Consider the following 21053-nt stretch of genomic DNA (forward strand, 5'->3'; position numbering starts at 1 on the left):
CAATCAACAATAAGGAGAAACATAAGCAGAGGTGGGTGTGAGGCAGAGAGGAAGGTGGGAATTTAAAAAGAGGATGGTGAAGGGAATTCTCTCGGTGCCAATGTTATTTCAGCTTCAATCTTGATGGAGGTGAGGACTTCAATTTGTACACATACCTGGGGCTAGGATTCCAGTAAATGCTGGGGCAGGAGCTCCTGCAACCGGTTAGTAAAAATCAAGAATTGTGGGTGTAGTGGGAAGAGCCCGGGTAGGAGGTAAAGGTCCAGAGATGGTGAGCACAGGAAGGAGAGAAAAACCAGAAAACAGGAAGGTGTGAATCTCAGGATCTTAAAATTCTTCAAAGCTCCAGGCTAACACTGCCCTGGGCCCCGCCCTCTAGCCGGGTCTCCGCCCTGCCAATAACTCCGCCCCAGGGGCCGGAACAAAAAGAGCGAGGGCAGGGACCGGAAGTGGCTTCATACCCGGCCGCAATTTGCTGGGTGCATTTCCGTTAGCAGCGGCGGGAACTGGGTTAGTGGCGGGCAGCTAGGCCTCGGAGGAGGCGAATCCGGCGCGAATCCGATCCATCAGGGCCGCCACCATGGTGAGAAGACGCTGGGTAGCGGCGTTTGGGCTCCCGAATGTGTTGTGGTGTCGAGGCCGCGGCTGGTGGGTTCGGAAGCCGAGGGCTGGCGCTTCTTTGTGAAGGCCCCGGCCGCGGGGCTTCGCCTGTGGGCCCGGGCCGGGCCGGGAGCGGGAAGAAGGGAATCCGGAACTGGGGATTGGAGGCCGGGGCCTCTCGGTGGTGGCGGAGGTGGCACCGCTGCCGTGGGCCTCTCCACACGCACGGTGGCTGTAATGCCCGGGACACTGCGGGCGCGGAGTAAACTTCGACTGAATAAAGACATGTCGGGGGGGAGGGCGGTTCGGAGCACATACGAGCTCCTTGAGCAAAGTGGGTGAGAGGCCGAGAAATTGTCCGGAGCTGGAATCTTGGGAAGAAGGGAGGGGGGGAGGGGGTCAATGAGAATGTTGGTTGGAGGAGTTAAACTCTTGTTACGCTTGTTTATCTTGGACTTCTCAGGCGCTGGGGCAGCACCAGAAAAACCACATTTTCTTCCTTCCCTGAGTTCACTTTCTAGTGGAGGACACGGATAGTAAATAGCATTTAGTGGAGTAATTCAGCATTAGGCAGAAGTAACGGCGCGGGGCGGGATAAGAACGCCTTACTTTCTCGGTGAAAATGGGAGGGGCTGTTATACATCCTAGAACTTAGAGATCAAAGAGGGTAGGTAGCTCATTGGAAATTGTTGATAGGAAAAGGGAGAAATAGAAAATGAGGTGGGAGGAATTGGCAGGAACCCGATTATTAAGGGCTTTGCATCTTTGGTAAAGTGTTATCTTTGAAGGATTTTTAACAACAGGCATGAACTCAGGGGCTTAGAAAAATGACTGAAGAGCCGATCAAGTGGTAAAACGTCAACCACAAGCAAACAGGCTGGGCCAAGTGGGAGGTCCTGAGTAAGTTCAGGTCCTGGTACTGGCACCAAAAAAAAAAAAAAAGTCACTGTAAGAGCATGTTGTCCCATGCCTGGAGGCTAGGACAGGAATGTTGAGAGTTTGAGGCTAGCCAGGGCTACATACACATTGTCTCAAAACAAAAATGAAATGTCACTCTAGCTGTTGTGTAGCAGGAGAAAGAAAAAAAAAAGCAGGAGAAAGGCAGGGAAACCTAGTTAGGAAAATTGGCTGACTACACAGCTTTCCACCTGTGAAACATATTGTTACTTAACACATCTCCCAGTATTTGTGGCCTGTTTTATCAGTAAAAAATGATAATGGGCCTAGTTCAGAAGATTAAATGAGATGTACAGTGCTCATCGTGGTGCCTGACTACACAGCACTCAGTAGGTCAGTCTGTAGACCTACATGAAATGTTATTCTTTCCTGGAGCGTGGGGGGGCGGGGATTAGAAGCCCTTCAAAATGATAATCTAAAAAATAAAAATAAAGTGACCATGTAAGACAGAACAATGTACCTGGGTCTTCAGAATGGCAGTCTTAACTTGGAGACATAGTTTGGGTCCACAGATTTAAGAGTTCAGAAAGTTGTCCTTGCTCAGGATCAGAGAAATGAACATCAAACATATGGAGAAGGCATTTGGATAAGTTAGTCTGGTTCCTTATTCCCATTCTTCCTCTGACTGGCCTGCACCAGTCAGACTGATGGGAAGCTGATAATAAGATATCAAATGTCAGGTGGGATTTTCTAGACAGAAAGAAAATGCCAGGAGCACATGGCAGTTCACATAATGATGTCTGCATAACTTTTCTCTTTTTGTAAAGCTACACTAGAAGCCAAGCTGTAAAAGCATAGTTGCAAAGTAAGAAATAAGTGTAGCAAGTTAAATGTTCTTAAAAACCACCAGAAGATTTTTGTCTCTCCCCAGAAGGCAAGCTCTTGGAGACAAATTCTTTGAGGATTCCATTTCCCTCAATTTAGAGTTGGTCAGTTCCTTTCTGGTAATAATAAGCTGTTCCTTCATTGGAATTTTTTTGGGTGCAAATCCTTTTGCAGCTCTTCTTTTTTTTTTTTTTTTTTTTGGGTCCAGTAGTGGGGCCTGAACTTTGGGCCTGGGCGCTGTCCCTCAGCTCTTCAGCTCAAGGCTAGCGCTCTACTGCTTGAGCCACAGTGCCACTTCCGGCTTTTTTCTTTTTGCTTATGTGGTGCTGAGGAATTGAACCCAGGGCCTCATGCATGCAAGGCAAGCGCTGTACCACTGAGCCACCTTCCCAGCCCTTGCAGCTCTTCTTTTATTCAGGTTGTAAAGAAATTTGGATGTGTCTGAACACTTGAACCTCACTTTTGCTGATTTATCCTTGCAGACGGTCGGCAAGAGCAGCAAGATGCTGCAGCACATTGACTACAGAATGAGATGCATTCTGCAAGATGGCCGGATATTCATCGGGACTTTCAAGGCTTTCGACAAACATATGAATTTGATCCTCTGTGATTGTGATGAGTTCCGGAAGATTAAGTAAGGAGAGGGCTTGTTGGGGGGAGGAAGAATTGGAAAAGGAACTGAATGGGTTGGGTGGGCTGAGTGACAGATGGTGATGCAGGTAGTTGGTTCCTCTCTGCTTGCTTTCCTGCTTTTGAAGACTGATGTCAGTGGGAACATGAACGCCAAGAAATCTTCTGAGTCCAGCAAACCTTCTCTTGTTTTGGCAATGTGCAAGTTGTGAGGAGGACTATTAGGCTTTGATTGTAGTTACTTTGCGTCCCCCTGGGTATTGGGGTAAAGGGCTCTCATGTTCTCCCCACAGGTGTGTGAGGGGGGAGAACTTGGTTTTCTGGCCTCATTACCTATTTGTAAAGCTGTAGCCTAAAGGGCTCTCACAATGCAGCCTGGTCTGAAACTGCTTTAAGAAGCCTCTGACCCTCTTCAGGGTAAGTGCTCTGCTCCCCTTGTGGGTTTGGGGCCACTGATTTTTGTTGACATTTTAGAAACAATTGGCAATTTCTGCTTTGCCAGAATTCTGTACTTTATTTCATACTCCTTTATTTTAAATCTCAATCTTCAGCTTCTGGCTCATTAACGAAGCTTTCTGACCTATTATATTCAAGACATCTTGCAGTCTAAAGAGATTATGTGTCTTTCGGGTCATATGCACAATTGTGTCACATGTAGTATTCATATCATGTCACTAGCTCTGAGTTCCCTTTGATGCTTTTTGGGGGTTATTTTCTATTGTGACTCAAGGTTGAGAAGTACAGGATAAAAGCATAGAGATGCTTAAGTGCCTGGTAATGTTACAGAGGGGACAGGAGATCAGTGTGGAACTATTCTAGACAGTCTTTATTTGTTCTGATTAAAATTCAATGAAAAATTAAATCTCCCATAGGGTTTTCTCTTATTTAAAAAAAGTACTTTCCTATTTAAAAGTAAGAAATGAAGGTCTACTCACAGAAAACCAGTTACAGTAATAAAAAATACTATAAAAATAAAATCTTACAAGTTTTTAAAAATCACAGTATTTTGTCTTTAGTTTACATTTTTGTTTTGTTTATCTTTTTCTGGTTGCTCATTGGTGATTTCTGGTTTGTGCTTTTTGAGGAATTGATGTGAAATTTCTTGCAAGCAGATGTAGAAATTCAACTTCTATGAATGTGAAAGCTCTTTTACCTTTTCCTTCATCACTTCTATTTCTGATGTAAAGGACAATTACAGATCTATGAGGTTGAATTGGTAGTGTAAGGATACCACATGGAAGTGAGGTGATGACCATTCACTTGCTTTGAGGAATTGTCTGACATTGAATAGGTACTAGTGAAGAACACTTGACTGAGGGAAAGCTTGTTACAGTTGCCTATAGAAGAGCATCTGAGCAGGGCTGGGCTTTCTTGGGCTTTCTTTTGTTCTTCTCTTGGTGTGTGCATCCTCTTAGCTTGATAGAAAACAGGTAGGCTAAGGGGTCACAGACTTAGCCTATGGATACTGTAGAACCTGTCTCAGACAAAGTTGATGTGCCATTTGTCAGGATTGTAATATAAAGAAGACTTTGGAGGCTCCTAGGCAGGTGAATCTGAACTTTATACATTTTGTAACGCTTTCATTTTTTCTTCTTCTAAATGTTTCTTTAGGCCAAAGAATTCCAAACAAGCAGAAAGGGAAGAGAAGCGAGTCCTTGGTTTGGTGCTGCTTCGTGGGGAAAACCTGGTTTCAATGACAGTAGAAGGACCACCTCCTAAAGACGTGAGTCTGAGCAGAATCCACAGGGGTGGATTCTCCACAGGCAGGAGGCCCTGCCTGGAATCAGACTCTACGTTAGATTCCCTGTACATAAACGGAGAGAGAACTAGAGTTCTTGCTTTGACCATCTCTCTTCCTCAGTTGGTACACGTGGTGGAGTAGCAGGCAACACACCTAAGGCCATCTGGGTCATGGCCCTGATACGATGACAGGGTCTAAGTGGCCTAAAAATTTATCACTCTAGAATGCTTGTATGTTTTATACACTTACAGATTGCTGTGCACTGAGCACTTCAGTATTTTGTTTAATCTTTGTAACAGTTACTTAAGGTATTACACTCATCTTTTCCTAAGATGCCAGCTAGTAAATGATGATAAAGTGACATTTGATCCAAGATAGTCTTGGTTTGTTAATGCTAAATTACAAATGCTTATAAGTAGAGCAAGCTTTAGATATAATCTAACCAAACTTATTATCCCCTTTTCATTTAAGACATTGTTACTCAAGTGAATAATTGTATCCTGGGTTTATGCATATACACACACTTTTTTGTCTTTATTAACACATAACATGCATTCAATAACATTTGATACCTACTTCCAGTAAAGTTGGCTACTTTATTGTAGCCTATTATAAACCTGTATGACCATAGCCAGTTTACCATAATGTCATCATTTCAGATAAGGAAAATCTCAGAATTGTAGAATTAGTTGCCTAGTATCAGTATACCAGTGAAAATTGGGGCTGAAAATAGATCTCATGTCCTTTTCTTGCCAGATCAGTTTATATTGTTTACTGATTCAGATGGAATCGTGGGTCTTTGCTCTGGGTTTAGTTTTCACAGGAGAGCTATGTGTGGTGACATGCTCTTGTAACTCTATCTCTTGGGAGAAGGAGGCAGGAGGATTCTAAGTTTGTGACCAAGCTGAGCTCCATATGTGAAACATTTTTTCAAACCAAACAATGTGAATAAGTAAATCCATTTTCATAGGAGTACCTGTAGGTGGTTGAGTTGTGGCATGTTTCTCTAGATTGAAGTTCTAGTTTGCTTCAGGGTGACAGAAATGTAGTCTTCTTCAGAAGAATGGTGTTAGCACATGTGGGCAGGTAGTGTTTACAAGCAGTTTTAATGCCTTATGAATCTGAGGGGCTTTCAACAGTACTCTGATTCTCTAGGCCATTGACAGTTTTCTTTATTTTTCAGACTGGAATTGCCCGAGTGCCACTTGCTGGAGCTGCGGGCGGCCCAGGAATTGGCAGGGCTGCTGGCAGAGGAATTCCAGCTGGTGTTCCCATGCCCCAGGCCCCTGCAGGACTTGCTGGACCAGTCCGTGGGGTTGGTGGGCCATCCCAACAGGTGATACATAGGGGAAAGGATACCATTCTCTGGTGGATAAAACAAAAGATAAAGGGAGGGTCTGCCCTTGGGGAATAGTGGAATTACCAGTCCATGATTGTCAGACTGTCAGTGTTTCTTTAAAGTGAGGAGAGCACAAAAATTATTTTGAATTTGAATTGAATTTGAGCAGAATGTTTCCATGATAACATAAAACTTTAGAACCTAGAGCTGGGAAGGTGGCTCAGTGGTAGAGCACTCGCTTTCCTTGCATGCCTGAGGCCCTGGGTTCGATTCCTCAGCACCACATAAGCAAAAAGAAAAAAGCCGGAAGTGGCGTTGTGGCTCAAGTGGTAGAGCGCTAGACTTGAGCTGAAGAGCTGAGGGACAGCACCCAGGCCCAGAGTTCAGGCCCCACAAATGGACCCAAAAAAACAAAAAAAAACCTTTAGAACCTATTATCAGTCTTACTTGTAAGTCTTATACGTCACCCTTAGACTCTGGCCTAGAAGATGGGTGGAAGTTGGGTATTTGAGTGATTATTTCATGGGATTTGTGTCTGGTATTTCTTAACTGAGTTGGGGAGGAGAATGAGAAGCTGAACTAACTAATATTCTGCTTAACTCCGACTTCTCTTAGGTTATGACCCCCCAAGGAAGAGGTACTGTTGCAGCTGCTGCAGCTGCTGCCACAGCCAGTATTGCAGGGGCTCCAACCCAGTACCCACCTGGCCGTGCGGGTCCTCCTCCACCTATGGGCAGAGGGGCACCTCCTCCAGGTGAGAAGCCCATAAAGAAACCAGTGCTAACTGATAGGAAGTGCCTTAGCTGGATTCATGATGAGATAGATCCTTGACTGAAACGGGTGATGAGTTTATATAATTAAGCAGGATTACTCTGAAATCCAGCCTGGCTGACTGACTTTGGAAGTAGTTTGACAAAAGCCATGGGGAGCACTAGCTTTTCGGCTCAAGTGCCTCCTTTGTATGTTTCCTATAGCAGAGGCTGAGAGGGTAGAAAGGTATATCTCAATCAGTAGACAGCTTTGTATGTTTCCTGATATTTTTTTTGTGTGGAAATACAGTACAGAGGAGTTACAGTTACATGGGCAAGATAACGAGTACATTTCTTATCAAGCATTGTTGCCTACTCTTTGTTTCCCCTTCCCATCCCTTCCCATACTCCCCTCCACCCCCCACCAAAGTTGTAAAGTTCATTTTTTGACATAATGACTTGTACATCTCCTTGTTGCAATGGGTCCACCTGTCCTGATACTTTTTAAGACGGGCATTTGAGGCATGTTACCTGGGCTTTTCTCTTTTAGGCATGATGGGCCCACCTCCTGGCATGAGGCCTCCTATGGGTCCTCCAATGGGGATTCCGCCTGGCCGAGGGACTCCAATGGGCATGCCCCCTCCAGGGATGCGGCCCCCTCCCCCAGGGATGAGAGGTAAGTGCCCCAAGCAGCACTGACTGGCTTCCTTCATGAGCCTAGGCAGATGGAAAGTAGAAGGAAATTGGATTTAGACTTATATCTGGTCTTTCATGCCTTCAGCTTATGAGTATTTGGAGGATAACTTAGTCTAGAAAGGACATTAGCATTTTAATGCTAATCTCTTAAAAACAGACTAAATAACCAAGGTACTTCTCAGCATCTTAGAGTCCTTGGGACATTGAAATAATTCATTCTGAAGATCCCAACAGAGATTAGGATATTGTTAATGTCCTCCAATTTGATAGTGTCTGGTAATTAAGAGGGTCTCTGGGGTTTGTGATACTAATTATTATGCATTCTTGCTTAATTCCAGTTTGACTCCACATGGGTAAGAAAATAGATCCAGAAAATACTTAGCATCCTGATTCCCAGCCTTGTGTTCTTTCAATGAAAGCATAGTAACTCTTAAGATAACTCAAAAAACCAAACTAGAGAGTCCCTGTGTTTCTAGTTTGGATTTTCCAGGCCTTCTTAGAAGGCCAGGCAACCCTAGAGACATTCTAAGTCAGCCACATACAAAGTGTTTTTCTTTCTGGTTGCTAGGTAAATGTAGAGGGGTATAACTGGGGATTTGAGTTCCAGATCAGGCACTGATGAAACTTCTCTTACTTTGGGCCATAGTTACAGAAGTAGCTCCACAGAGGCATGGGACCCATTCCCCAAAGCCATGTTGCCATAGACCTGTTGTTTATTACGCAGTTGTTTGTGTAGTCTCATTGGATTGTCTGGTTTCCCTTTCAGGGCCCCCTCCCCCGGGAATGCGCTAGACTCATCTCAGCCCTCAACTCCCTGCGTGTTTTCCGAAAGGCTGTACATAGTCCTTTTATTTCTGTGGCTTCTGAAACTGGTTTATAATAAACTCTTAAGAGAATGTAAATGCACCTGATGTATGCATTTATTTTTAGACAAGTCTTTGGTATATTGAATTTTTTTTTTTTTTTTGGGTCCGGTCGTGGGGCCTGAACTCTGGGCCTGGGCGCTGTCCTCAGCTCTTCAGCTCAAGGCTAGCGCCCTACCACTTGAGCCACAGCGCCACTTCCGGCTTTTTTCTTTTTGCTTATGTGGCACTGAGGAATTGAACCCAGGGCCTCAGGCATGCAAGGCAAGTGCTCTGCCACTGAGCCATCTTCCCAGCCTGGTATATTGAATATTTAATAGAGTCAGAAAGAATCACCTAGGGTAAGTTAGTTCTAAACTGCTACTGTGTATAATTACATCTAAAATGATGTAACATGTACTTTGAAAATAAAAGGATTGAACTTCAGTGACACAGTTTTGCTTATCAAAGCAAGGTGTTAAATACCTTGGAAAGACATCTGGATAGCTCCTTGACCAGTATATTTGTTATATGCATACAATCTAATAAAAATAGAATTTGAATGGAAGGATCACTGATTTCTTCTACCCAATTTGTTCAGCTGATATCTGGTCACTGAGCAGTATTCAAGTAGTACTTAGTATATTGAATTTCAAGGGTTTGAAAATAAGAGGTGAACACTACTTCTAAAAGCAATGAGAAGCTGGGCATAGTAGTGAATACCTGTAATCCCAGCACTTTGGAAGCTGACTCAGGAAGATACGGAGTTTGAGCCCAGCCTTGTCTCAAAGGAATGGACATGCTAATAATGAAGAGGAAAGACAAGAGGAGTACTGTAGGAGTGTTATGGTTTCCTTAGGAATGTAAGGGTTTTTTTTTTTTTAATATCAGTCAATGGAACATACCATACTAAGAAGAAAAGAGCCATAGATTTTTACAAAGAACTCGAGCAATAAAAGAAAACGGTTTTAAAAATGAGCCAAGTAATTTAGTACATAGTTCCTCAAAGAGGATAAATGGCCAACAAGCACCTGTAAAGTCATTCAAGTTCTTGGTTCCTCCCAAAGAAACGCAAATCAAAATATGCAAGATGCTGCTACTGTACACCTACTAGGATGACTAGTGAAAAAGCCAAAAAGGAGCCCTGGTGCCATGCAGGTGGGGCTGGAAGATGCAGCAGCAAGGGGAAACAGACTCGGCAGTTACTCAGCGCTGCAGCATTGCCATATGGTCCAACTGCTCTGTATAAATCTGGTATGTAGGATTATTTGGTCTTTGTCCCTGGTGCCTGTTGCCAAGCTCCCAAACCTTTAGAATTTCCTGTGCAATAGTCATAATCGCCTTAGTAACACCCAAGTTGATATTAATGAAGTGACAGGATGGGTGCTTAGGTAGCCGTATAGTGTGAACAGTCACCAGAAGAGGGTGGATGGTTGCAGACCAGGCTCTTGAAAACTTGTACAGTGAGATGTGAGCTTCCAGCTTGCTGAACACACGGAGAGTGCTTATGCCTGGAGATGGCAGGAAAGCTGAGTCCCTTCATACTACCTTAACAACCTCTTCATATTTTATAATATCCTTAATCTAAGTGTTCCTCTGAGTTCTGAGCCATCCTAGAAATTACTAACGAGAGGTGAGACAGTAGTCCTTTCCACCCTTAAGTTTATGGCTGGTTCCTGAGTCAGGTCACACTTGAAGCTTAGCAGCTTGTACCCAAGGACAAGCCTGAGCTCTTCTGTGGGATCTGACATGACCTAGGAAAGCTGGTGCCTAGTGGACAATTGATTGTAAGTGAGACCCTCCCCTCTCCCCCCATCTTGTCACAGAAGTATTCTGTGTTGTGACTGGAGAGTAGGAATGGTGGGTGTGGCGCTCTCTAGAATTGGTGTCAGGTATGTGAATATAGAGAAAATTCTCAGTCCCCAAGAGGATGAAAATAGGTTTATGTAGAACTTAGGTTTCAGCAACATAACAGTCAAAAGGTAAAACTGGTCTATCAATAGATTGTAACAATGCAATGAGTTCACATCTTGGTGAGTACAAAGCCAAAACAGCCAATGCATAAAACAGATTTATTCCATGCAGCAGGTAAGGAGAGCATGGGAGTAGGTTCCAGAGCAATTCCCTAAACCAAAGGAGGCAGAAGCTTTATTTAGAGAACCTGTGCATATTTATAGGAAAGCACTTTAGGGGTGGACACATTCTTGTGCATATCCATCTTGAGGTTATAATTTAAGATAGCAGGCACATTTTTGTTCATACTTAAAATCAGGGTCATGGATACAACACATGTTCAAAGGGTTAAAATGGTAGATGAATGCCCATGGCCATTCTCAGCATATATCATAAAATTTTAGCTAAAAATAAAGGAACTTTGAAGTTGCATTAATAGAAGTTCATTCCTAAAAGTGACTACCTTGCTTAGTGGGTAATAAGTTCCCTAGAGACATTTCTCATTTTAGAGGGGCTCAGAGTGGGAAGTCATTTTGTAACTACTTCTGGCTGATGGGTGCTCTTTTCCTAGTGAGAGGAATGAAACTGTTGATGCTAAAGCAAGGGAAGTCTTAGGATCACCAGAGACATTGTCTGATGCCATTTTTGGAATTCTTCCCATAATTGTTTTGCTCTCAAATGTTTCGAGGTACATCTAATTCTGACATGAGTAAAGTCAGTAAATTAGATGTTCTTAATTTATATAACCCAGAAAATACAGACTTAATGTCCCAAGGAAGCAGGTTAAAATACTGTTAAGTAACAGGCAAACAGGCCAACTAAAAACATAGGAAGGAATGCTTACTGTTGTGTCCTTTTTTACAGTTGCCTCAAATGTAATTTTAAGCCTTTAGTTAAGACACAAAGGAGAAGCATTCAGAAGATTAGAAATTGCACAAGCAGACCAATTAGGAGAGAAGGGTAAAATGAGTTATTTACTGCTTGGCTCTACCTACTGATTAGCTTTAGTTTGAGTCCTGGTCCCAGCTCATTGATGCATTTGCAGGCCTTATTATTATTACTAGTATTTAGTATAGTATTATTTGAGTCCTTAGTATATATTTGAGTCTTTAGTATATTAATTTTAGTATAATGATTCTAAGGAGAGAATTAGTAATATTAAATAAGGTCCTGTCCAGATGGAGTTAGGTTGAGAAGATCTGGACTTTCAGATTTCAAATGTGTCTAATACTTGGTACACAGGGGTTGAAGTCTTTACCTTCATAGAGGGAAATTTTAGGTTCCTTGCCTAGTAAGGGGCAACATAATCTACCTTAGATATTTATTGCCAGTTCAATTTCTAGGATGTATTTTAGAGCTAGTTCCCTCCTGTAGAGGACCTTCAATGCAACATTTTAAAGGTGCTGAGCTTGCTGGGTGCAGTGACTCAAGACTAATCCTAGCCAGTTTGGAGGTAGAGACTGGGGGATGGCAGTGTAAGGCCATCTCAGGCAAAAAGAAAATTGGCAAAGCCAGCCCTGGCAGAAAAGTCCATGAGACTCTTATCTCCAATAAACTCAGAAAAAGTCAGAAGTGGCACTGTGACTCAAGTGGTAGAGCGTTAGCCTTGAGCACAAAGGACAGCACCCAGGCCCTGAATTCAATCCCCAGACCTGGTGGGGAAAAAGAAAGACTTCATCTCCAGGCAATGGCTGGGTGCAGTGGTGCATGCTTGTTATCTACAGTAAGACTGGGACGCACAGATAGAGTGCATTGGGAGAGACTGGGAGAGAGTGAGGGAATGGAAGACACTGTACTAAGGAAATGTACTTGTTACCTGACTCGTAATTGTAATCTCATAATTGTAATTGTGTATCACCTTTATAATAACAATAAAGTAAATAAACAACAAAATTACTCATGTAAAAAGATGGAAGGTACATGCTTGTAATACTAGCTACTCAGGAAGCAGAAGGAGGAGGATTTCTTTTTTTTTTTTTTTTTTTACAGGTCATGGGGCTTGAACTCTGGGCCTGGGTGCTGTCCCTCAGATCTTCAGCTCAAGGCAAGCGCTCTACCACTTGAGCCATAGCACCACTTCCAAGGAGGAGGATTTCTAAGGGGGGAAAAACTAAACACACACCGCCCCCCCCCCCCCCCCCCCCCGCCCCGTAAAGGGCTGTAGGTATGATTTAGGTGATAAAATTCCTGCCTACCAAGTTCAAGGCCCTTGAGTTCAATCCCCAGTATGGGCTAAATAAACAAAAAGATTTTTTTTTTTTTTTTTTTTGGTCGGTCATGGGGCTTGAACTCTGGGCCTGGGCGCTGTCCCTCAGCTCTTCAGCTCAAGGCGAGCGCTCTACCACTTGAGCTACAGCGCCACTTCTTATAAACAAAAATAAAGATGTTAAGCTTGAGTTTCTCCTTGGAGGCAGCTCTGATGTGGCTCAGAACCATAGGTACAAGTATTAACCAAACTTTGAGCTTTCACACAGTTTGGTCAAGTGTGTGATGGATTAAGTATATGATTTACTCATTCAGTTTTGTCAGGGTTTCCATGTCACATGTAACACCTGTATTGTATTCCTAGTATGTGGAAAAATTTCCCATTATCTTTGAAATACCAGTGGGTCCTTTGTTACTAGATAGATCCATGTAACCCAAACTTGGAGATCACCCCTTCTAAAAATCATTGAATAATTTCTGCTCTTTTTGTAAGGGAAGGCTTTCATCCACCTAGTAAAAATATCTGCAAGAATTGAGAGATAATAAATTGCCCTTGGGGCTGTTGGCGTGATTGTAAAATCTATTGGTCAGTCCCCTCTCATGTCTCTGGTTTGTATTGTTCTTTTTCATGAGGCACAGGTGGCTTCATTGCAATGTTATTTTTCTGGCAGTATAACACACTGTTCTGTTAGTTTAACTATGATCTCCTTTAAATCTAGAGCTTTAATTACTCGGAAGCTCGTTGTACAGAGTTTCTTTTCCATAATGAGTTGAACTATGGGCAAATGTAATAATCAGGCAGGTCACCTTTTCTAGCAACAGACTTTTCCTTGCTTGTCAGTTGCCAACCCTGCTGAGAGGAGACATTTGAAAGCCTGCCCTTTTTGCTTCTTCTTGTCTTCCTCCCAGTAGGAGGGAACAAATTTGTCGAGGCCTGGAGAGGATCAAAGGCAGCTGTTGAATTTCTCTGCACAAAGCTTTTACGTTTAGCTCCACAGTTTCCTTTTCTTATTTCTGAGTCTCCCCTCTGATGCCCCCTGCAGGCTACAACTGCCACTTTCGCAGGGTCATTTGCTCCCTGAAATAGTCTATGGAACTTTAGTCCATAAAATTTCCTCACTGATAGCATTATGAAGATGACTCTTTCCATTTGTATCGTGGATCGCTGAGAAGTCACAACTGGAATCTGTATATATAATCTCCCCTCTTATTAAGTAAGTGCCCCAGTCAGCTTTTTGGGTGTGTTGGAAGGGGGGCCTTTGGCATCAATAATCTCATAGTCAGAGATGCTATAACCAGCCTGTCATTGAGCACCATTGATAGAATTGCTCCTATCAACATATCATACTTTTTAGAGCTTGGCAGGTGTTCACCCTGAAGGTCCTTTATGCTTGAGTGTACCTAGACTTTGAGTTCCAAGCAGTCATCATATATTAGAGGCTAGGATGGCTGGGTTTAGTGTTGGGTAAGGGTTTGGAATCGGATGAGGACATTTAGTGTTTGAGCCTGGCTTTGGGACATTTGGCCGCTTGTTAGCCAAGGATGGCCTTTGAATCCACAACACTATCCCCTGAGGTGGGGGTCTGACTGTCAGTGGCTGCCCCATAGTTTAACTGGTCTCTTTGTAAGATGAAAATGAGGCACTCCAGAATAGACAGAAACGAGTGCTTTAAAACCAAGTGGGAGCCGGGTGCTGGTAGCTTACACCTGTAATCCTAGGGGGCTGAGATTTGAGAATTATGGTTCAAAGCCAGCCTGGGCAGGAAAGCCTATGAGACTCTTATCTCCAATTAACCACCAGAAAACTAGAAGTGGTGCTGTGGCTCAAGTGGTAGAGTGCTAGCCTTGAGCTGAATTGCCCAGGGACAGTGCCCAGACCCAGAGTTCAAACCCCATGGGCAACAAAGAAAAACTAAAACAAAAACCTGGTAAGGAAATGGCACTGTGACTCAAAGTGGTAGAGCTAGCCTTGAGTGAAAAAGCTCAGGGACAGTGTGCAGGCCCTGAATTCAAGCCCCATGACCAACAAAGGAAAAAAAAAGATAAAATTATGCCAGATGCTGTGGTTCATCCCTGTAATCCTAGCTACTCAGAAGGCTGAGATCTTAAGATAATAGTTTGAAGCCAGCCTGGGCAGGAAAGAATGAGCAACTCTTATCTCCAATTAGTCACAGAAAAAGCCAGAAGTGGATCTGTGGTAGAGCACTAGCCTTCAGCAAAAGAAGCTCAGGGACAGTACTCAAGCCCTAAATTCAAGCCCAGGTCTGGAAAAAAACAAAAACAAAAACCAACAACCTGGGAGGTTGGAGGTTCAAGAAACCATTTTTTTCTCTTTTCTGATAGCACCTCTTATATTTTCTCTTGGAAAGACCACCCCTTTTAGTAGTTAGCAGAGGATGTGGCTCTGTTATAGTATTGAGTCAAACTCAGTGTTTCCAGTTACAGCTAAGATAACACAGGCCTCTGCAGGAAATCTCATTTGTACTAAAAGGCTGTCCCTCAGCAATTCAGCTCAAGGTTAGCATGCTACTACTTGAGCCATAGCACCACTTCAGGCTTTTTTTTTTTTTTTTCTGCTTATGTGGTGCTGAGGAATGGAACCCAGGGCCTCATGCATGCAAGGCAAGTGCTCTACCACTGAGCCACCTTCTCAGCCCATGGCCAATTCTTTAAGAGGAAAAGTACTGAATCTTTGGAAATATCTGCTGTCTCTTGGATAGAATTATCTAAGAGTTGAAAAGTTGTGTGGTTTTTTTGTTTTTCTTTTTTCTTTTTGGCTGTGGGACCTGAATTCTGGGCCAGGGCATTTTCCTCAGCTTGTCAGCTTGTCAAGTGGTAGTGTTCTACCACTTGAGTCACAGTGCCACTTCCAGCCTTTTCTGCTTATGTAGTGCTGAGGAATTGAACCCAGGGCCTCATGCATGCAAGGCAAGCACTCTACCACTGAGCTACCTTCTTAGCCTCTATAGGGCTTAACTTTACTAATACTGTGAGCTTTATCCATAACCTTTTAGATTCAATTTTTATTATTAAAATAGCAATTAAAATAAACTACCAATTACAAATTGAGTGCCCAAATTTGAAAGAAAATATAATACACTTAGTCTTCTAACCAAATCACTTTACTGTCAAGTAAAGTGATGTGATTTAATGCACATTTAATAGGCAAAGTAATATTAACACAGTGACTAATTCTAAGAAGAAACTTTCTTTTTTATTAAAATTTTTTGTATTATATATACATGCTCATTAAAGAATGTTGAGCTGGTACCAGTAGCTCATGCCTGTAATCCTAGCAACTTGGGAGGCTGAGATCCCAGGATCACAGTTTAAAGCTAGCCTGGGCAGACAATTATGTGAGACTCTTATCTTCAATTAACCAGCAAAAAGCTGGAGGTGGAGCTGTGGCTCGTGTGGTGGAGCATTGGCCTTGAGTGAAAAATTAAGCTCAGGGACCATGCCCAGGCCCAGACAAGCCCCATGAGCTGCACAAAAACAAAACAAAACAAAAACTACAAAAAACGGTTGAAAGTAATCACTCATACCTAAGGAAAAAGGAGCCTCAACACTCCCAAATATCTGCCTTTTGGGGTTGTAATCATATTTCTTTTGATATCAAACATATCTACAAAGCTTTACAAAGATAATGACTTCAGTATCTCATCAATTGAACATACGAGTATTTACTTGACCAATTCTCTATGGACATTAGCTTAGATTTTTTCACTAGTAATGTGATGACCATATTTTTTGGCTAAGTATTATCATATATTCAGGTAGTTAAAATGGAATTTGTGAGTCAAAGGATGTAAACATTTTGATTAACAAGAAAGTTGATTAAAGTTAATTAACTTAAAAGCTTGAGCTAATTTTCCCTATTACAAATCAGACACAACTTACTTTTTTTTCACAAAATGCTTCTCAGAATTGGTAATTATCAGGAAAAAGTACATTTTCTAGTCCTGCAGCTGAAAATGGGTACATCATTGCCATACTGTGTTTTTATGAGATGTAACAAGCTATAATTTTTAAAAATCTGTTTCCTCTTTTGAGTATTATATATTTTTTTGTTTGTTTATGTGGCACCAAGGAATTGAATGCACTGCCTAATGCATGCTAGGCAAGAACTCTACCACTAAGCCACGCGTCCAGCCCTTGGCATTATCTTTTAAAAATATCTTGTAATGGACATACGTTCTCCATAACTTGGTCATTCCTCCATCTGGGGAATTCATTTCTGAGTTTTCTTGAGTACAAATCAAACAGCAATTTATTAGCTTGTATGGAAATATTTTTTTTTCTGAGATTGTATGCGTGTGTGTGTGTGTGTGTGTGTGTGTGTGTGTGTGTGTGTGTGTGTGTGTTGATCCTAGAGCTTGAACTATGGGCCTGAGCACTGTTCCTGAGCTGCTGCTTCTTTTTTTTTTTTACCCTGTGGGGTCTGAACTCGGCCTGGGTGCTATCCCTCAGCTCTTCAGCTCAAGGCTAGTGGGTCTTCCACTTGAGCTACAGCACCACTTCTGGTTTTCTGAGTGGTTTATTGGAGATAAGAGTCTAATGGACTTTCTTGCCCGGGCTGGCTTTGAACCGAGATCCTCAGATTGCAGCCTCCTGAGTAGCTAGGATTACAAGTATGAGTCACTGATGCCTGGCTTCTGAGCTTCTTTTGCTCAAGGCTGGTGCTCTACCACTTGAGCCACAGCTAGCTCCATTTCTGGCTTTTTTGGTAGTTTAGTGGAAATAAGAGTCTCAGCATTTCCTGCCCAGACTGGCTTTGAACTAAAGTTCTCAGGTCTGAGAATCCTGAGTAGCTAGGATTATAGGTATGAGTCACTGTGCCAGGCTGGATTTTTCTAAGTTTTAAGGAGCAGTATTCATGACTTACAGGCAGGAGCTGAAAGAAAATAATGGTCACTAAATGTAGACATGTGCAGTGAGTATCTTTGCGAGGTTGTATACGGATTTGCCCTATTTGCTTGCTCATGGAGAAAGAAATCTGGTTTGAAGGGAACAGAAACAAAAGGAAGAGTTTTAGACTATGTTTAGAACCTTTTAAATATTGATAGTGTAAGTGTGTTACCAAGTTTGTTTTGTTTTTTGTCAGTCATGGGGTTAGAACTCTGGGCTTGGGCATTTCAGCTCAAGGCTAGCGTTCTACTACTTGAGCCACAGTGCCACTTCTGGTTTTCTGGTAGTTTATTGGAGATAAGACTCTCATGGACTTTCCTGCCTGGGATGGCTTTGAACAGCAATCCTCAGATCTCAGCCTCCTGAGCAGCTAGGATTACAGGTGTGAGATACCAGTGCCCAGCACATTACCAAATTTTAAAACTGTACATTAAAGAAAAAAGGGTGAAATAATGAAGGCAAAAATCCACCAGGGGGCAGAAATGCTCTATCAGGGGAAAGTTGAACAACAAAATGCATGGGCTGTCTTATGCATGGCTATTGGGACTGTTTTTTCCTTACTTTTTATATTGTTTCAGTTTATATAGAAATAAAATGCACTTTATTTAAACAAAGAAGGATGTGAAGGACCTTTGTCCCATTTCAGGTATGGGTACATGTAAGCATGTATGCATGTAGAAGTAAGAGTTATTGAGGAAAAGGGGCATTACATTTAAAATGGAGTGCAGCTTAGTGGTGAAGTGCTTGCCTACTAGACCCTGGGTTCAATCCCTAGCATTATAAAGAAGAAATAAAAGTTAACAGTATATCAAGTGTGATGTGACAGTATAGTATCTTCCTACTGATCTGTATACTCAGCACATAATGTGAATGAAGGAAAAGGAACTTCCTTCCTTCCTTCCTTCCTTCCTTCCTTCCTTCCTTCCTTCCTTCCTTCCTTCCTTACCTCCTCCCTCTCTCCCTCCTCCCTCTCTCTCTCTCTCTTTCTTTCTCTTGTTCTTTCTTTCTTTCTCTCTTTCTTTTTTTGTTCTTAATTGCTAGTCCTGGAGCTTGAACTCAGAGCCTGGGGACTGTCCCTGAGCTTCTTTTGCTCAAGGCTAGCACTCTACCACTTGAGCCACAGCACCAATTCCAGCTTTTTCTGTGTTTGTGGTCCTGAGGATTCAAACCCAGGGCTTCCTGCATGCTAGGCAAACCCTCTACCACTGAACCACATTCCCAGCTGGAAAAGGAACTTTAATGCACTCTTGTATTTGTCCTAGGGGTACCCAATATAAGGGTCTCACAGGAGGGCCACGGCTTGCCTGGATCTGGAGAAGGCAGTCCACAGGCTTCTACTGGGTTTTCTCTGACCTGGGTCAAGAGAATGAGACATGTGTACGTAGTGGGGGTTGGGTGCTTGAGGGCTGTGAGCAGTCACCTATGAAAAAATGGAGTCAGACTTTATATTAAAGCACAAAAGTACCTTACCTCATGTAAACTTAAATCTGTACTGAGGTAATGTGCCTAGTGTAGGGAGGGTTAATAAATCCTTGTCATCATTGGTGTTGGGTCTACGTTTGTGACAAGGCCTTTCCTTTGAATCTTACTATACTCTGTTCTTTGAGGTAATGAGATGTGTAGCTCAGGGTTTGGCTACTCTATACATGAGATAGTCTCCCACCTAGCCCTGGACAGTATTTATTCTGGCATCAAGGAAAGAACACACCAGTTTCCAGAATGCTTTGTGTTGGGGGCATGCTCAGTGTAACTGTGTCTCCTCTGCTGTGCCAAGGAAGGCTAACTGACACAGGTTAGGCCTTGGCCTGCCCCGCCCATTCCCCACCCCCATGTCCCTTCCCTTCCTTGGTGTATACAAAAGAGTGAATAAGAGAGTCCTCTGTAGAAAGGAAAGACAGGCAACAAACAATAACATGAGAAGGATAGTATAGAAAAGAAATCTCTGCTGTGGATAAAAGAAATCAGGGAGAAAACCTGAGAGTTCCAAGATTATAGCTCTGCTGAGAGCAGTTAGGGAGGGATATGATTGGGAACAAGAAAATTTCTGATTGAGGGCACAGCAACTGCAAAGGGCACCAGATTGAGAGTTGTTCCCCCCCCCCCCCCCCCCAGAACATCAAGAGGGTGGGAGCAGCAGGTAGCAGCTTATTGTATCTCAATTTTTGTATGATATTTAGGTTTGTCAGTAGAGGGTGCCAGAGATACATTGCTGGAAGAGAGGCATTCTTTGCTGGTTCTGAGGGGTCCTCTCTGCTGGCTTCTGCAGCCTGCCCCCTTCTCCAGTGCCTGGCTCAAAGCCTGGGCGATTTCTCTGGCATCAGCTTCTGTAGGGAAGATGGCGTTTGCAGGGCATAGCAGCCCTCAGCCCTCAGTAGCTTCCTCTGAGGAAGATATTCCAGGAAGGGCTTTCTCTGGTACCTGGGGGGCAGATTCTAGCAAATTCTGTTAGTGAGGCAGCACGGTGGCTTCTCTGTCCTCTAGGGAGCCAAAGTATGCTCTTTCCAGCAAATCTTGAGTCCACCTTGCTCAGGGCAGGCAGGGAAGGTGCTCTTCTTTAGACTCTGCCTCAACCCTAGGGACTCCTAAAATCTGCCATTCCTGGTTTCTTTGGTGTTCTCTATTTCTTCCTAGCTAACCTGCAATTGTTCCTACCCCCTCATATGAAAAACATTTATATGCCTGGGCTCTACCACTTGAGCCATGATCCCAGCTCACAACCATTTCCTGAAGGTATGTTTCCCCATACACATTGCCACATGCTTTTGTCTCATGAGTAGACCCTGACTGGTAAGAGATCTCCTGGTATAAAGGAACAAGTGAGATACGAGGAGGAGAAGTCAGAGAGGAGCCCTGGGCTCTGAAGGAAACTTCATTTCACTTTCAATGGGATGGGGCACCCATGGAAGGGACTTGAACAAAGGAATGATATTTTGTAACTCACAAACTGAAAGTGTCCTTCTGACTGCTTGGAGGAGAAGGGGCAGGGTGGAGACAGGAGCAGAAGCAGGGTGCCCACAGTTCCAAACCGGAACTGATAGGTGTGAATCGGACTAGTGATGGTGGTAGTGGGAGACAGATGGATTCTGGGAAAATGGCGATCACTTGCAGCTAGGTTTTGTGAGGTTTTGATGGGGAAAAATAGGACAAAGAGTTTTTGACCTGAGGAGCTGAGAGTTTTCCTTTCTGTTAAGAGAGGACAGAGGGGTCAGAGATTCAGTTTAGGATAGACAGTTATTTACCTGCTTGATTTAGGATTATTTGACTTTACCTCAGTGTGAAAGCCACATGTATTTAGTAGAGATTGTACTTCAAAATTTGCAGTTTGAATTCTGACTTGCTCCTAGTGATGCATGTATGGTCCTCTCCTGAGGCTGTCACTTTTATTTTGTTGTTGGCATCCCTAAATTTAATAGCTTTGGGGGGGGGAGGGAAGAATTTATTTACTTGTTTACTTTCTCATTTTGCTTTCCATATCTTTTTATTTTCTGTTTGTTTCTTTTTGGCCGTACTGGGGATTGAACTCAGGACCTCCCACTTGCTAGCTGGGTCCTGAACAGCAGATCCACACCCCCAGCTCTCTACAGCTTTCAAAAATGTCATGATTAATC

General features: G+C 43.1%; 1 protein-coding gene across 1 annotated transcript; it reads left to right on the top strand.

Annotated features, from left to right (window-relative positions):
• Positions 1 to 450: 450 nt before the first annotated feature.
• On the top strand, positions 451 to 8443 carry Snrpb (small nuclear ribonucleoprotein polypeptides B and B1). The gene is made up of 7 exons (XM_042694731.1): positions 451 to 583; positions 2865 to 3016; positions 4624 to 4735; positions 5937 to 6089; positions 6708 to 6846; positions 7392 to 7517; positions 8304 to 8443. The coding sequence occupies exons 1-7, from the start codon at positions 581 to 583 to the stop codon at positions 8327 to 8329; spliced, it is 711 nt and encodes a 236-aa protein (XP_042550665.1). The 5' UTR covers positions 451 to 580; the 3' UTR covers positions 8330 to 8443.
• The last annotated feature ends 12610 nt before the right edge of the window (positions 8444 to 21053 follow it).

The sequence above is a fragment of the Dipodomys spectabilis genome, unplaced genomic scaffold (genome assembly GCF_019054845.1).
Source record: "Dipodomys spectabilis isolate Male_0828 unplaced genomic scaffold, ASM1905484v1 ptg000175l, whole genome shotgun sequence".
Classification (NCBI taxonomy): domain Eukaryota; kingdom Metazoa; phylum Chordata; class Mammalia; order Rodentia; family Heteromyidae; genus Dipodomys; species Dipodomys spectabilis.

Coding starts and splice junctions, on each gene's coding strand:
- Snrpb (XM_042694731.1), top strand. Junction 3,017..4,623: donor GATGAGTTCCGGAAGATTAA/GTAAGGAGAGGG, acceptor ATGTTTCTTTAG/GCCAAAGAATTCCAAACAAG. Junction 6,847..7,391: donor CAGAGGGGCACCTCCTCCAG/GTGAGAAGCCCA, acceptor TTTCTCTTTTAG/GCATGATGGGCCCACCTCCT.